Source organism: Pelodiscus sinensis, chromosome 21 (genome assembly GCF_052426305.1).
Source record: "Pelodiscus sinensis isolate ZL-2025 chromosome 21, ASM5242630v1, whole genome shotgun sequence".
NCBI classification, from domain to species: Eukaryota; Metazoa; Chordata; order Testudines; family Trionychidae; genus Pelodiscus; species Pelodiscus sinensis.
The window spans coordinates 16810056-16822170 of NC_143072.1; the positions used below are offsets into that span (position 1 = coordinate 16810056).

Sequence of the window (12115 nt, forward strand, 5' to 3'; positions counted from 1 at the left end):
GCTGACTTTCCTGCTCTCTTATCTGCTGGGATGAATGAAAATTGCTCATTGTGTGATTTTTCACTAACAATACTGATGTGTAAATTGATTAGCATTGCCCTCACTTTGAGGTCACGGGGCAAATGCAGGCCATATTCTGGGGTCTTACATTATAGCTATTCTTAGAGATCTGCACAAATTCGAAATTGGTATCCATATCCATAGCCGTGAAAAAGAGCGGCAGAGACCCGTAAATTTGCAGGGTTCTAGGTACAAAGTTTTGTGTCTGTATCTGCAAAAATGAACCACAGTTACTAGGGATGCTAGATATCAGTTAATTGAATAGTCGAGTAACCACATTCATTCCTATCGGATACTTGACTATTCTATCTTCCACAGGGGTGGGGCGGCATCCAGTGCTCTCCAGCCCCACTCCCAGGAGCCTCCTGCCACCCTGTGCTGCTGCTTCTGTATCAGAGGCAGCAGAGTGGGGTGGTAAGCGGTGCCAGTCCATGAGGGGAGCCAGTTTAAAAACCAGCTCCCTGCGCAGACCGGCTTCCTGCCATCCCGTGTTGTTGCCTCCCGTGAGGCAGCAGCGGAGGGGTGGCAGCAACCCCTGTCCGCAGAAGGTATGAGCTCCCTGTGGGCAGAGGCTGCTCTGCAGCAGCCTCTCCTGCCTCCCCCCTCTCCGCTGCTGCCTCTAATACAGGTGGAGGGGGGAGGAGGACACCATGCAGCCAGTGCTGCAGGGAACCATCTTTTAAGCTGGCTCCCCCAGCACCAGCTCCTGCTTCCCCCTCCTTGCTGCCTCTGATACAGAGGCAGTAAAGGCGTTGGGAAATGTGAGTAGTTGAAAAGATTAACCAATAAGCTTAGGCTTATCAGTTAATTGTATACTCGACAACTTGTTTACATCCCTAATGGATACCTGCACCCATATCCGCAGATGCGGATAATCACAAATATAAAGTGGCTATTTGCAGGGCTCTACTTATCCTGACTTAAATACCAGGAGCCTGGACGGACTTTCATTCATCATGGACTTCTGTTGAGTTGTCCCAGGGATGAATTTGGTTTCAGGGTTTACCAGCCTTAACCAGACTTGCAGTAAGTCCAGCAGTTTATTATCAGACCAGAATTTTTTAACTTCTTTCAGCTAGTTAGAGGTTCTTCGTCCCTCCATCACAGGCAGTAAAATCTGGCACCGGTGACATACTCCTTGCCTCTTGGAGCAAAACTGCCCAGCAGCTCTAATGCTGGAGAGCCTGCTCAAACATGAAAAAGAGAGAACAATTAGTCACCAGGTCACCCGGATCGAATTTCCTCTTGTATTCTGTGCCAGGGCAATCCTGTTGGTTCTGGCGGCCAACCAGGCAGCAAATTGGAGTAAAAGAACAGCAGACAAAGGGCTTTTATTTATTCATTCTTAATGTTGTTCAGTTTAAGTGAATCAGTCTGAAATGGTTGGTAATTCAGCTTTAAAATTGTTTACATCAGTGGAATCCTGCTGACAGGTGTTTGCCCTTACATCTTCCTTTAAAAAAATGATGTTGGTAATATCATTTCCTCACGGTTGCTTGTATTAGAGAAGACCACAGTCAAGCCCAACACCACAGTCCAAACCCCCCCTTGCTTTGAGGGCTCCCACATGCCAGCTTCACAAGTTGGCCTTGATCTCTGTAACAGACTGCATCTAAGCACTGCATACGAATGTGCCGGGAGCTTGGGAAAACCCAGATTCCAAGTGTGGAGTTTCACATGCTTTCCACCCCATGTGTCTCACGCAAAGCGTTGGAAACCTAGCCCTAGTTTTTGAGCCTGATCCAAATGTTGCCTTCCGCTTTTTTAGATGCTGGAGCATTCTGAACCGAGTCCTTGTCCCAGCCTGGGGTCTGGTTGGGTTTGCACTTTGCTTGTTACTGCAGCTGAGAAATGAACCAGGATTCTCAAGGTTCATTGGCAGCAGCTGTAATAGGGGGGTGAAAATAAAGCTTCTTTTCCTCCTTTGCCTCAACCGCAGGAAACACACTGAGCTGCCCTCGGTTGGAATTTGCTCTCTGCATATTTTACACTGTCTGCTGCTGTTCCTTTTCCTTCTGAGTGTTCTATCCCCTCCCTGATATGCACTGTGCCAAAGTCTGCTTTCAGTTACTCTGCTGCAAGTCTGGTTGATTCCAGTCAGGGTTGTGCCTGTTTAGATGAGTGCAGAATTGTACCTGAATACTTTTCTGAGAGTGGGTTGGTGATAGGAAATACCCAGTATCATATCCGACAGCAAACAGGCATGTTGGAATGGGACGAAAGTTCTGCCAGCATCTGGAAGAACATTTTATTCCCTCCACCTCCTTCCCCACTTGCCCCACTAAGCAATTCAACTAATGCAAAAAGCATTTGTTTTTAATTGAGAAAAACTGCCATGAAGTGGAGCTGAGCATTCAGTTCTGTATGTGTGAAAAGGATTGTTTAGAAGAGTGTGTTGGAAGACTGCTTGGGAAAGAGTTTTATCAGCGGTTTTTGTGTCGCTGGTGCAAAAGGGAAATCCCCAATTAAATGTAAGTTGATGTGGGCTTCTGTTGATTTTGTTTAATTTGACTACTCTGCCCAGTTCTAGCCAGTGTACTGTAGGGATAGGACATTCAGTAATGGATTTAAAAGTAGTCATTCTCTACAAAGGAATTTTATCACACAATTACAGAGAGAGACTGCTGAACTGGAATTCATTTACAAGTTTGACACTGTTATTCTGGGCTTGAATAAAGATATTAACTGGTTAATGCACTACAAAGCCAATTTCCCCAACCTTGGATATTCGCATTTTCACATCAATAGTTATGAATGGGACACATCCAGCCTACTTACTTAATTTCATTAACATGGGTCCTGCAGTTGACAGGTAACTGCTTTTGAGTCCTATATTCCTTGGATTCTGTATTTTCCACTCCAGCTCATCTGATGAAGTGGGTTTTACCCATGAAAGCTCATGATCTAATGTATTTGTTAGTCTGTGGGGTGCAACAGGACTCCTCATTTTTATAGGGCTAGAAGTCATCAAAGAATTAGGTGGACATTAGAGGAGTTGCATTACATCACCTTACTAGCTTTATTTAAAATCTATGTGCCTTTATGATGGATGATGTTTTAGATGTTTTGGGTTCATTTACTGACTCAGGGCCAAATTCTGCTCCATTTTACAATCCATGGTAACTAAAGTGAGTGGCGTTACTCTGGATTGACATCAATGGCATAATGTTATTTACATTCTAGTAGCACCTAGAGGCCCATTTGAGAGCAGGGATCCATTGTGGTAGGCTCCGTGCTCACAGATAGTGAGACACAACCCCAGTCTAAACAGAGACCCAGACAGGGAAAGCGTCTTGCCCAAATCTGTGCTAGGAATGGAACCCGGGTTTTCTGACTCCCTGTCCAGAGCCTTTGCTGCTGGATCATGCTGCTCCTGTGGTACAGAAACGATCATGTCTAGCATCAAGAGGTGAAGACGCCAAACCAGCTAGAATAAGCAGAGGCTCAAATTCTACTTGCTCAAAACCCCCACTTTCTGGTATTACCAGTCTCTTTTATTTCCATCTGGTTTTGGTGCTGCCGTCTAGGGGAAAGTAGTGAAAAAATGGGAGTACTGGTGTGCAGTGTAAATATCTTCATTGAGTCAGACCCCTTACATGCTTCAGAATGCAGGACAACTCCTAGTTTCTTCCGGGGGACAGTTGCATTTGACAATAGTGGGCCATTCTTGTATCTTCCCTCTGAATCATTTGGGAGCGTCAAAGATAGAATGCTAGACTTGCTGTACCACTGGTTCCTTTGCTCCTGAGTATTTGAGGATCATTCAGGGGAAGGAGAGGTCGTTGGTACCAGATTTGTGGAGTAACTCCGTGACTGCAGTCACCCCTTAAACTTGCAGGTAGGGGGTTGTTTGCCCACTTCAAAGGAGTGAGTTTGTTTTCTAGGAATTTGATGTCAAGCAGGGATGTGTGGAGATGCCAAGTCTATCTGGGTCTTAGCACTAGTATAAATACATTTCAGATGTGCCATATTTGCACAATTCAAGCCAGGAACCCGGCACATGGTTAACGGGGGTTTATTTTGCTAGTCAGGACACACACATTTTGTCTGGTGGTGTAAAAATACACACGGGCATGTCAAAGTTAAGTGAAAGGGCATGACTAATGCACAATGGCAACGAGATGTAATTTACGAGCCTTGCTCCTGCCTCGCCACAGTTTCACAGCAGAAGTAAGTCTGTGGGTTCCAGCTGAATTCCTCCTCACTGAAGGCTTCACACAGCTCCCACTGAAGTTGGTGGCCCAGCTGCCATTGACTTCAGTGTTGTGGGATTGCACCCTCCCCCAGCCGTAAATCAGGAAGGGTATGTCTACACTACCCCGCTAGTGCGAACTAGCGGGGTAATGTATGCATACCGAACGTGCAAATGAAGCCCGGGATTTGAATTTCCCGGGCTTCATTTGCATAAGCCGGACGGCGCCATTTTTAAATGCCGGCTTGTTCGAACCCCGTGCCGCGCGGCTACACGCGGCACGGGCTAGATAGTTCGAACTAGCAAGCCATTCCGAACTATCTGTACGCCTCGTGGAACGTGTAACGAGGCGTACAGATAGTTCGGAATGGCTTGCTAGTTCGAACTATCTAGCCCGTGCCGCGTGTAGCCGCGCGGCACGGGGTTCGAACAAGCCGGCATTTAAAAATGGCGCCGGCCGGCTTATGCAAATGAAGCCCGGGAAATTCAAATCCCGGGCTTCATTTGCACGTTCGGTATGCATACATTACCCCACTAGTTCGCACTAGCGGGGTAGTGTAGACATACCCAAAGATCTCAAACCCAAGAAGTCCTTTCTGTCCTGAATCACCCCAGGGAGGCCTTTTGAACCACATGCCCAGTGTTGATATTAGGCGGTGGAGGGACTGGCTCACAGCTGTGTGAAGTCAAAGAGAGATGCATGAGCTGGAAGGGTTTGCCTGACTCATGCACAGGATCTCCGTAGGGCAGCGGTTTTCAAACTCTTTTTCTCATGACCCAGTTGAAGGAAATCGCTGATGCCACGACCCAACATAACGTGACTGGAGTGTGAGCTCCAGGATGGGGCTGAGGATGAGCGCTTTGGGGGGTCGGAAGGGGCTCTGGCTTTGTGGGGGGTCAGGCTGGGCCAAGAAGGGCTTACCTTGAGCAGCTCCTGGTTAGTGGTACAGCGGGGGGGGGGGCTAAGGCAGCTTCTTGCCTCTCCTGGCACCGCAGACCATGCTGCCCTCAGAAACAGCCAGCGGTAGGTCCTCAGCCAATTGGAGGGTGGAGCTAGTGCTCAGGACCGGGGCAGTGCATGGAGCCCTGTGCGCTCTCCCCCTGCCTAGGAGCTGGGCCTGCTGGCAGCTGCTTCTGGGGCGCAGCACAGTCTGCTGTGCAGGACAGACAGGGAGCTGCCTTAGCACCCCCACTGGTCACCTGATCACCCTGCAATAACAAGACCCAGCATCCGACATTCCTCCACCCAGTCTTGGGTCATGACCCCTAGCTTGAAAACCGCTGCCTTAGGGAGATGAAGCCAGGATGTTTTTTTAAGGCCGGACACTGTCATTGTCTCCTTTCTCTTTGGGCCTGATCCCACCCCCCTGGAAACCCTGAGGAGTTTTGTCACTGCTGCTTCAGCCGTTGCAGGATCGGGTCCCTTTAAAGACATTCAAGAGCCCTTGGCCTGTTTATAAATGGAAAAAGCAAGACGTGGACAGAGTTGATGGGGATTGAATTCTGCTGCAGTGCAGTACGCGGCAGCAGGGTCTTTTGTTGGACCTGGACTGGCGCCCTGAGCTGGAGGGAAAAGAGTTCTCTGGCAAGGCACCGTGTCGGAGGGCTCCCTGCAAAGGGCCTGCTTAAAACTGTGTGACGGCGTGCGGAGGATAGGGCCAGCGATTCCTTGTCCTTAAGTTTCTTTGGATGGGGTTTGGTTTCATTTTGAACCAGCTTCTGGGAGGCAAGGGTTAAAAATAAATGTGCTTCATCTTTCTTAATGCCAAGACTCCAGATTTGTAGCCTGGGGGTCCGAGGTATTTAGATCGGAGGGTTTGCTCTGGGCCTGCCTAGTTCAGGGTATATAAGATAAGAGCTGTGGAGGCCAAAAGGTAGCTCATGCCCCACCCACTATATACATTATTGCACAACTAGCTAGACCTGCTGTGAAAATGGTTTTATCATCTCTGAGGAAGCAGGGAGAAGGCCACTACCCGGAGGCAAGAGGCAGATCTTTATAATCTGTTGGTCTTGTCTGGTACGAGATGTTCCGTATACCAGTAAGGCAGTGAGACCTAGTCTTATAATTTGTGAGGGGGGGAGGGGTGTCACATTTTGGGAGGGCAGATTGGGCCAGGACATTGGCAGCTCCGCTACTTGAGACAGCGGGTGGGTTATCTAGTAGTATATGTCTTTTCTGCCAGACTGCCTGGTCTCACTGCTGTCGGGGAGAGTAGGCTGGTGGGTTTGTGGTTGGATGTGTGCGGGACCCTTTGGTTTCTTGTCCTGAAGGTCTGGTTCTGAAGGCAGCACATTATCTTCTACTCCCTGTTTGAGTTTGTCTGTCTGTCTCTCTGTTTGTTCAAGAACTAAATGGTAAGAGCTAGGACTGCCAAATTTGGTATACTGAGCAAGTAGGGTTGCAAGATAGTTGAAACAAAAATACCGACCCCCCCCCCCAAAAAAAAACCCAACAACAATACTGGGAAAAATTCTGTTGAAGGGGAAAAAAGGGGGGGAGACCAAAGTTGTTGAGCCAAAAAAAAAAAAAAAAAAGGACTCCAAACACTTAAGCCAAAAAAAAAAAAATTAAAATAAAACAGCATGTCCCCTTTAAAAGTGAGTGCAGGGCAGAGGTTGAGCACTAAGACCCAGGGGAAGCATTGCTGGGAGGCCAGGCGCTGAGTGTTTGTAGGGTTGCCAGGTGCCCAGCATTTTTGCCTCCTGGCCGGGAGAAAATTCAGAAAATACCGTACATCTAAGGTGTCCGATATTCTCTGAATTTTTTTACCGGACGAGAGGTGAAAATACCGGACTGTCCGGGTCAATACTGGACACCTGGCAACCCTACGAGCAAGATCAGGGTTTATTTGTGCCAGGGCAATAGGCTGTGCCTGGAATGGGATTGCTTCTCAGAAAAGGGACAGATAGGGTTGCCAGATGTCCGGTATTGACCCAGACAGTCTGGTATTTTCACCTCTTGTCCGGTAAAAAATTTCAGAAAATACCAGACACCTAAAATGTCCGATATTTTCTGATTTTTGTCTCCACCTAGGAGGTGAAAATATTGGACACCTGACAACCCTACAACACACTAGGCAACTGGGCCTCCCCCCGGCGCCCCTTGCTTTTTTTTTTTTTTTTTTTTTTTTGTGCTCAACAACTTTGCTGTCTCCCTTTTTTCCCTCCTCAACAGAATTTTTTCCCCAGTGTTTTTCTTTTTTTGTGGAGGGGGGGAGGTGTTCGGTATTTTTGGTTACATCATCTGGCAACCTTAGAGACAGAAATACCATGAAAGGGGCTGGCTGGGGACGCATCCCGCCCCCTTGGGACTATCCAAGCTTTGAGCCAGCCAGGCACCCTTTAGAGAGGATGAGGGGGAAGTTGAGGCTCCCCTACCCTCTCCGATTCGTACAGAGACACTGCTATCTGTTCCCATTTGTCAGGAAACAAGGGGAAAGTACACAGTTTCCTGCATTCCTCCCTCTGGCTGGAGAGTGCAGGGGGCAGATGAGCTGAGCACTTTGCTCTCGTTCCCTGATAGGGACAGGAAGGGGAAGAACAAGCCGCCTTGGTAGGAATTTTCCTTTTATTTTAAAAAAGAATAAAATAAAATATTGAGATAAAGGCCTGAGCAACGCCGGGTAAATGTGCAAGTATTTTATTATTGACGCACGAATCAAGGGAAGGTGAGCGGAGAAAGTAGCAGGATCTCATAGCTGGGTTGCAGGACAGGGAATCGAGAGCCCCAAGCTGTGTTCATTGCTCTGCACTAACTTACTGCCTGGACTAGGACAAGGCATTTCATCGCCCTGGGTCTCCGTTCCCCCATCAGCAAAAGGGAGGGATACCGATATTACCAGAGACCTACGGATGGCAAATACAGTGTCCGGGCAAAGGGCTTCACTATGAGCACTTTCTGTTTTCTTTTACAGAAGAAAATGAAAAGCTCCGCCTAGAGCGGGAACAGGAGCAGAAGAAGGCCAGCGTACAAAGGGTTAACAATGCCGTCCACCCAGAGGAGCCCAGGAACGAAATCCCAGCAGTGCCCATCTCTCCCCCTGCGCCAGCTCCTCCCCCTCCTCCGCCTCCGCCCCTAGCAGCCCCCATATCAGTCATTCCCATCCCCGTGGTCACTAGCCCCCCTCAGCAAGCCACCCTGTCCCCTTCGCTCATACGCCACCCGCCTCTCATAAGCACTCCCAGCATCAGCAAGGAGGTGTCCTCCGGTGCACCTGTCATACAGAGACCACCCGGCCCCCTTCTCCCAGACGTCAAGGCTGCTACGCCCCCTTCAGGGAGCCCCAAGCAGTTGCAGCAGTATGCCGCTCCAGTGCTGGCCATCTCTCAGCATCATGTGGTTCCACAGCCAATCCAGCCTCAGCCCCATCAGCCTCTGCAGCAGCACCCGGCACCGCCTCAGCAGCTCAACGCTCTTAAGCTGGCCCCGGCCGAAGATGCCAAACCAAATGAGCAGAAGAAGAGACCTGGCGGGTGAGTCCCTAGAAACTCTTACACTGCTTCATGCATGTGTCCTGTGGTCAGCTCGCTGGAGCACCCATTAGGGAAAGGAAAAGGGAGGAGGCGTGGGGGGGGGATGGGGTTTTTGATCGCTGCTCTGTGGAGGGTTCTCCAACCCTGTCCACAGTCAGATCAGCACCAGGCATGTTCCATGAGTGTTTGGATCAACAGTGGGATGTTGGCTTGGTTTGCTCTGACCAGAGCGCAGGGTTTGGCCTGACCCCACATTGCATTATAAAAGTTGGCTCGCAACCAGGAGCACACACATCCCTGGAGTATACTGACGTCCTCCAGGGGAACATCAGCTCATTTAGATATTTGCCTCGTTTTATAACTGGCCGTGTAAAAAGCAACTGGCGCCAGTACCAACTAAAATTTCCTACAGACAATGAGATATGTCCTGCTCTACGTACCATACACTGAAATGTGAGTGCAGTGTTTATATGCCAGTTGATTTATTTTATAATTATAGGCTAATAATGAGAAAGTCAGCAGTTTTTCAGTAATGGCATGCTGTGACAGTAATTTTAGGTCTGATTTTGTGAGCAAGGTCGTTTTTAAGTGAGGGGAAAGCTGGATGGTACACAAGACAAATCGGACTCCTGGAAAGTTATCTGGAAAGCTTGAGAGCCACTGCTGTAGACTACTTCTCTGATCCCAAGAGGTCTGTAATGTTGCTTAAGCAAAAAAAAGAAAAGCCTGCAGGGAAACCATGCAGGGACTAAGGATGTTAAATTGCGGTTAATTGACTAGTCGAGTAGTCAATGGAATTTCTATCAGCTATTTGACTAGTCGATAGGCACTTCCGCTTTTCTCCTTTGAAATGTACAAGAGCCCCCACTGGGGCTTTTGCACATTTCAAAGGAGGAATGTGGAACTCCGCATACAGCTGGGGACCAGTAGGAAGTCCCGCTAACTCCTGGCTGCAGGTGGGCATGCCTGCTTTGAAATATATAAGAGTCCCCAGTGAGGGCTCTTGTGCATTTCAAAGCCATGGAGCCCGGGGTCAGCGTGGGACTCGGAGTCCCCTGCTGACCCCGGGCTCCATGCTGCACTGCATGCCACGTAGAGCCTGGGGTCAGCTGGAGACTCCCCAGCTGATCCCAGGTTCCATCGAAATGCTGCGCAGAGCCCCGGATCAGCTGGGGAGTCCCCAGCTGACCCCCAAGCTCCACGGGTGCTGCCCCTTTGAAATGCCAAGGCGGCATTTTAAAGAGGCAGCACCGCACAGCTGAGCTGGGGATCAGCTGTGCAGCAGCTGCCCCTTTGAAACGCCGCCTTGGGGTTTCAAAGCAGCGCAGCACAGCTGATACCTGGCTCAGTTGTGCGGCACTGCCGCTTTGAAGTACCCCTTCCTCCCCCCTTCCCCCCATGCTGCCTCTATCTGCTAGAGGCAGCAAAGGGGAGGAAGCATCTAGTCAACTAGTCCTTAACATCCTTAGGAGGGACCCTGTGAGCAACAGCAGTTCAAATTTGGTTGTCATTAGAACAGTTTCCCAAGGCAGATAGCATCATCATTATTTCTTTGTGCAATGATAATTTTAAATACTAAATTAAATGCAAGGTGAGCACACGAGCAGCCTGTTTCACAGAGGAGGAGTGTCCTGGTTCTCATGTGACAAAGGTAACAGAGCAAACATGCCTATGGTTAGCTGCAGTGGACAAGTTCTTTGTGCTTGGTGTCTCAGTTCAGGAATTAAAGGGGAACTTTGTTGAGACAAAATTATGTATAACCGGTAACTAAACTCCTCTCTCCAGCCAGATAAGAGGTCCAGCAGAGGTGAAGATTCTGAGAGCTGCCCCTATGCTGTCCTGCCAGTTTGTCTTAGCCGTGGCCTGGAGAGACCACATGTAGGGGTGTGATGACATTAGGGACGTGAACGGGCCAACTGTTTAACCAGTATCCAGGAGCAGCCCCGCTGGGGGAGAGAGGGAAGACCAGGAACAGGAGCCTCACACATGCGGGGGCTAGGAGCAGAAGTTACCCCTTCATCTCCTGCAGCCCCATGCTCCTGGGAGGTGGGGGAGGGGCTTAATCAGTTAACCAGTTAAATCTAAGGTTCAGTCAGTTAACTGATTAACCAGGATTGTACATCCCTAGGTGATACTGGGTCCTTACTGTACATTTGGCCTTCCATGCCTCTGCTCAGATTGTGAACAAGGATGCCTTTTTGGGGTGGACAGCTGTCCACTGAGACCTGGGGTTGGTACCAAGCAACAAAGAGTAGCATTGCCTTCTGCTCATTACCAGACTGAGCGGGATTTGCACTGCTAGTCAAGAGGTTCAACGCGCCGTAGTCCATTGTTTATATCCTGTGTTCTCTGCCTTCGGTCTCAGCATTGCTCTCATGCAGCGGTTCCCAACCTTTTCCAGATGAGGACCTATTTTGACAATTCAGAAAGACTTGGTGATGCAAGGCAATTCAAAAACCGGGGGAGGAGGGAGGGCAGAGCCACCTAGGGAGACACTTGACTCTTTTGAAATGTAATGGCAACCCATATTTGGGTCCCAACCCATAAGTTGGGAAACCCTGCTCTAATGCAACAGGGAAAAGGAGTCCAAAAATGAAGGGCTGTGAATTCTGCTCATTGGTGGAGAGAGGGTGCCTGGCCTTGCTGAGCAGCATCCTCCATCTCTTGGCTGACTGAGGCGCGTTGTTGACCCCCGGCCAAGGGGGAGTCTCATCTGGTTCACCTCAGCCAAAGAGTAATGGCTGCAGAGTGGGGCCTTGAGAGCAGGGGAGGGCTGTGAGGTGTAGAGAAGATGAAAGGAGCTTGTGTCTCTTGGGGGCACAGAGATTCTTCCCAGGAAAGCCAGGAAAGGACAGAAGGATAAAAAAGAGTCTAAATCAGGAAGCTATGAAGAGAGTAGCAGTTTTTCTCCTCAGAATATAATCATAATTCTCGCTAGAAAGGTTGTGGTCTTTAGCACTGGATTATCAAAAATGTCAGTTGCTACTGAGGATGTGAAAGCGTAACCGTTTACATGGTAACCGATGAACTCATCGGTTAATGTGCGTGGTTGTACACACCCTTCAAGTATGCATGGAGAGCCACCTCCCCCTCCTCCCCCCTGCACTGCTGCCTCTGTAAGAGAGGCAGCAGTGCAGGGCATTGGCAGTAGATGGTGTGCATGGGGAGTCAGTTTAAAAGCCAGCTCCCTGCACACACTGGCTCCCGGGGAGCTGACTGCCCCTCCCACGCCCACGTGTAACCGCTGAACTTTTGTTTTTTAGCGGTTACACATTTACTTGAATAAACGTATTTTAACCTTCCTAGTTGCTACCAGGATTGCTTGTGAAAAAGAGATTGTGCATACGAATGGCTAGATAGACCCATAACTGCCCATTTGTGTCAAGT

At 49.2% G+C, this 12115-nt stretch overlaps 1 protein-coding gene across 2 annotated transcripts in view; it reads left to right on the top strand.

The window, feature by feature from the left end:
• MNT (MAX network transcriptional repressor) overlaps positions 1–12115 on the top strand; it is a 105691-nt gene that overhangs the window by 24874 nt on the left and 68702 nt on the right. For both annotated transcript variants that reach the window (XM_006138575.5, XM_006138576.5), the window contains exon 2: positions 8170–8728. In XM_006138575.5, coding sequence (XP_006138637.1) covers positions 8170–8728 — 559 coding nt within the window. The remainder of the gene's footprint in view (positions 1–8169; positions 8729–12115) is intronic.